General features: G+C 44.6%; 1 protein-coding gene across 1 annotated transcript; it reads left to right on the top strand.

The window, feature by feature from the left end:
• The first annotated feature begins 447 nt into the window (after window positions 1-447).
• fam98a (family with sequence similarity 98 member A) lies at window positions 448-4,066 on the top strand. The gene is made up of 8 exons (XM_049736748.1): window positions 448-587; window positions 1,117-1,265; window positions 1,347-1,481; window positions 1,737-1,918; window positions 2,141-2,221; window positions 2,293-2,409; window positions 2,503-2,670; window positions 2,908-4,066. Exons 1-8 carry the CDS (start codon window positions 550-552, stop codon window positions 3,517-3,519), a joined length of 1,482 nt encoding a protein of 493 aa, XP_049592705.1. The 5' UTR covers window positions 448-549; the 3' UTR covers window positions 3,520-4,066.
• The last annotated feature ends 59 nt before the right edge of the window (window positions 4,067-4,125 follow it).

Below are 4,125 nucleotides of genomic sequence, written 5' to 3'. Positions count from 1 at the left end.
CATATGTATGTGTCGAATTATTATTCCTTGTATCGAATGACTAAGTCCTATTTCACCTACATAAATATCAGCTCTAAAATCAAATGTAATCCTTTCACGTAGGACATGAGCGAGCAAAAAAATTATTTCCGTCTCGAACTACTGTATTTGTACAAGATAATCTTTATTATAGCACTTAATGCCCACCAATAATAAAAAAATAGCTAGGGTGCAAACCAAACAATGACACAGTACAGAATATTACAGGTCAAAAAGCTGTTTGTGAAAAATCCCTGCAGTTAAATATAGTCATTGTGATGGATATTTTTTTTTAAAAAAAATCCTTTTCTTTTTCATTCACATATTGGAGGTATGACGACATTTCACATGAGAAAAGACAGACTATTTTACTGGTGGTCTGGCTTGACAGAATCCTGTCGCTAGAGGGCGTTATTGCGCCCATTTCACATGTTGATGAACAGAAAATAAAAGCAACGAAGAAGTCAATCGCTAGTCACTCCAGCTGCTCTATTTAAGCGTATGACATCTTGTGAATTTTGATCGTACGCAATGGAGAATGATATTATCGTTTCTCTTGAGGATTTGGGGTAAGTGAAAATGCAAAAGAGTCTTAATGATTTTATTGAACAATGCACTGTGGCCATTTCAGTGGTTAACCGTGACTGCGAATGTGGCGACGTGGTCTGCTTTAGCTAAAAAAACAACAGCTGAGCCGGTGTTGAAGTTAATATTAGTCAGAGAGTCCGTTTAATCCACCTCTACTGATTGCCATTATAATGTCGCAACAAGTGTCTCAAAGAAATGTCAACAACACTTGTCTCTAGAAGCGAAAGTACACGGGTGTAAATTGTTGCTGCTGCAATCACGACAAGTGCAGCTCCTTTTTTAAGCCCACGCTCGCCTCGCCTCGCCGCGCCGCGATAGAAAATCGTCGGTCGCGATGTATTGGCTCATTCCTAAATGTTGCTCAAATTTGGCTGCGGCATTTGGTTTGGGCGCTCTCCATTCAACCACACATTGTCATTAATAAATGGCCGCGCTGGGCTGATGAAGAAAATATAGCGTTATGACTTTAACAGAACTTTAATGCGTGCTATCATCACTATGTCATTGAAGGTATCAAGGCCCACTGTTGGAGGACGGAGCTCTGGAGTCAGCTGTGACCGGTGGGGCTGCTTCACCGGAGTTTACCAAGCTCTGTGCTTGGATTGTGTCCGAGCTCAAACTTTACAGTAAACTGGAGGAGAATGTCCAGGCAACCAACTGTAAGATTTCACATGCATATTCCTAAATAGCAACAGTAAATGCTGTGAATGTTTTGGTTTGAATCATCACGATTCCTGCAGGTCCAAGTGAGGCAGAGGGCTTCCAGCTGGAGATGAGCGGGCTGTTGGCAGAACTCGCTTGCCCTTACCCCGTCCTCACGAGTGGAGCTGTCAACCAAAGGCTTCTCAACGCCAATGACTGCCTGCTGCTGCTCTGTATGGTTTCAGCATTGACAGCTTCAAGTCTGATATGAGGGGGGAAAAAAATGGAATGAATGCATTGTGATGGACTAGCCGCAAGTTGTCACGTCTGCTCGTGCGGTGAACGATGCGAACTGCGCAATATCTGATGTAGATTTGCTGCTTTCTCATATAGCCCTCGTTGAAGCGGACAAATGGGATCCAGCATTTAGTCACTTGTAGTTTGAGCAAGCAAGATGTGAGAATGACAAAGTGGCATTTCCCTCGCAGCCTTTCTGGTATCCGAGCTGGAGGCTTCGAGGATGATCCTGGTCAACAGACCCCAGAAGAAAGCCCAGGAGTGTGGTAGCCCTGCCTTCCAGGAACTAAAAGGCATCTGCATGGCACTGGGAATGTCCAAGCCTCCGGCCAACATTGCTATGTTCCAGTTTTTTAGTGGCATTGAGAAAAAGGTCAGTTTGCCCAATTGTTCAAATAGACCAGCGATAAAGGTTACAGTACCTAAAGTAAACCACATTCACTTTTGCAATCATATGGTCTTGGTTGTTTCTTTCTATTTTACCTCTCTAAACGTACGAGTCACGCGGGTCATAGGTCACGTGAATGGTGCAAAAAACGTTTGCTATTTACTGTATTTTCTCACACTGCTTGTTATCTGACCTCATGTGTGGTAGCTGAAAGAAGCCACAAGTAGAGTGCCAGCCAATCATATAGGAGACCCTTTGTTGAAGAATGCCTTTGGACCCGTGCACATGGTAAAGGATTCTTTTTTGGGGGGAATTCAGTCCCCTGAAATGAAGCTCATGCCTTTTGTTCCCTTTGACAGGAAAAAATCGAAGCCATCAATCAAGCGCTTGTAAATGAGTATGAAGTGAGAAGGAAGATGTTGTTAAAACGTCTGGATGTGACGGTGCAGTCTTTTGGTTGGTCAGAAAGAGCAAAGGTACGCAGCCCCTTGTTTAAGAAGAAACGCATGCTGTGGTTGCTCTAATTTTCCTTTTGTGATTGTATCCCCCCCCACCCATCCCCACGACAGTCGCATGCTGGGAATTTGGCTAAAGTTTATCAGCCGCTACGTTCTGCCCTCGGTACCCAAAGCAAAGTGTCTGTAGCGCACCTTCTTGCAGCCCGACAAGACTTTTCAAAAATCCTTCGCACAAGCAGTGGGAAGTCGAGAGAGAAGACTGCCTGTGCCATTAATAAGGTGAGTCAATCGGTTTAAAAAAAAGTTAGTTTCAAATTTGATCAGCCTTGTAGGCGTTCCCTAAATTGTTTCTTTGCACTTGTTGAAGGAGAAAAGCCTGAAGCAAAGACATGCTGAAATGTTTTTTTTGTTTGTTTTTGTCTTTTTAGATATATTTTTGTCATAATGGGAGAAGAACTTTGAGGTCAATGTTGAATGTGCCATTTCACGGTTGTTTTTTTTCCCCTCACCCTCTAGGTTGTAATGGGTCGAGTGCCAGACAGAGGAGGGCGTCCCTGTGAAATTGAGCCGCCCCCTCCAGAAATGCCTTCATGGCAAAAGCGGCAGGATGCCCCCCAAGCTAGTGGACAGTATGGCGGAAGCAGGGGCACTTACGATCATTATTCCCAAGGCAGTCGGGGGGGCTATGAGAGGGGCGGCGGAGAAAGAGGAGGCAGGGGTGGCAGAGGCGGAAGAGTGCAAGGAGGATGGGGCGAGGGGGGTGGAGGGGGGAGAGGTAGTTACAACAAGGGCCAGTATCAAGATTTGGCTGCTCATCAGGGTGGAGGCGGCGGCGGAACCAGAGGTCCCTATAGAGGAGGCGGGAGCAACCACGGAGGCCCCCAGGAGTCCGGCCACCATTCAGGCTATAATGACAATTACCACCAGAACGGAAACTGGCATCAAGAGAGAGGAGGCGGAGGCGGCGGCGGTAGAGGGGGCAGGGGGAGAGGAGGCCGAGGAGGAGGCTGGGGAGGGAGAGGAGGCCATAATGTTAGTCAAGGGGGACACTTTGAACAGTTTTTTCAACATGGTGGCCAGAACTACAACCAAGCTGGTTTTAATCAAAGCCGCCACTACAATAGTTGAAGATAGTCAGTCGTGTGGGACATTACAGCACAGTCCGCAAACAACTTGAGAAGGAAGGCCTTACCGAGCTCACATTTCAGCAGGAAATGATGCGCACAGTATACTTATACATAGAGTAAATGTTTGCAACAATGTTTACATATGAACTGTACTGGCTTTTTTTGGTCATCTCCCTCCACAATGACAATTCTTAAAAAAAAGGTTTGTCAGTAACACTTGTTTGCTCAATTTGAAATCAGGTGACTCAATCGTAAAGCTTCACTGCTCTCCATCAGGAAAAAAAGAGGTTGTCTGCAATCGCTTGGTATTTCACAAAGGGCTCTAAAAATTCGCACGCTTACTTGAAGTGTTCTTTTTATGGCCAGGGTTCATTTTGTCAATTAGTAACAGCAAATATAATTGATTATAAATAGTTCAAATTGTGTTGCCCTTGGATTGTGAGCCTACAAATGCATGAATGTGCAATAAAATAATAATCATAATTTAAAAAATCCCACTGTTTGTCTAAATGCCTGATGAAATAAAAAATCACCAAATTGTGACATGAGGTTTGGGCTGACGTCAGCTGTATTTTCTACAAGGGGATTTTTTTTTTCATCGGTTTCA

Source organism: Syngnathus scovelli, chromosome 12 (genome assembly GCF_024217435.2).
Source record: "Syngnathus scovelli strain Florida chromosome 12, RoL_Ssco_1.2, whole genome shotgun sequence".
Lineage (NCBI taxonomy): Eukaryota > Metazoa > Chordata > Actinopteri > Syngnathiformes > Syngnathidae > Syngnathus > Syngnathus scovelli.
The sequence above is the reverse complement of the archived record's forward strand: the minus strand, read 5'-3'. Positions and strand labels throughout refer to the sequence as shown.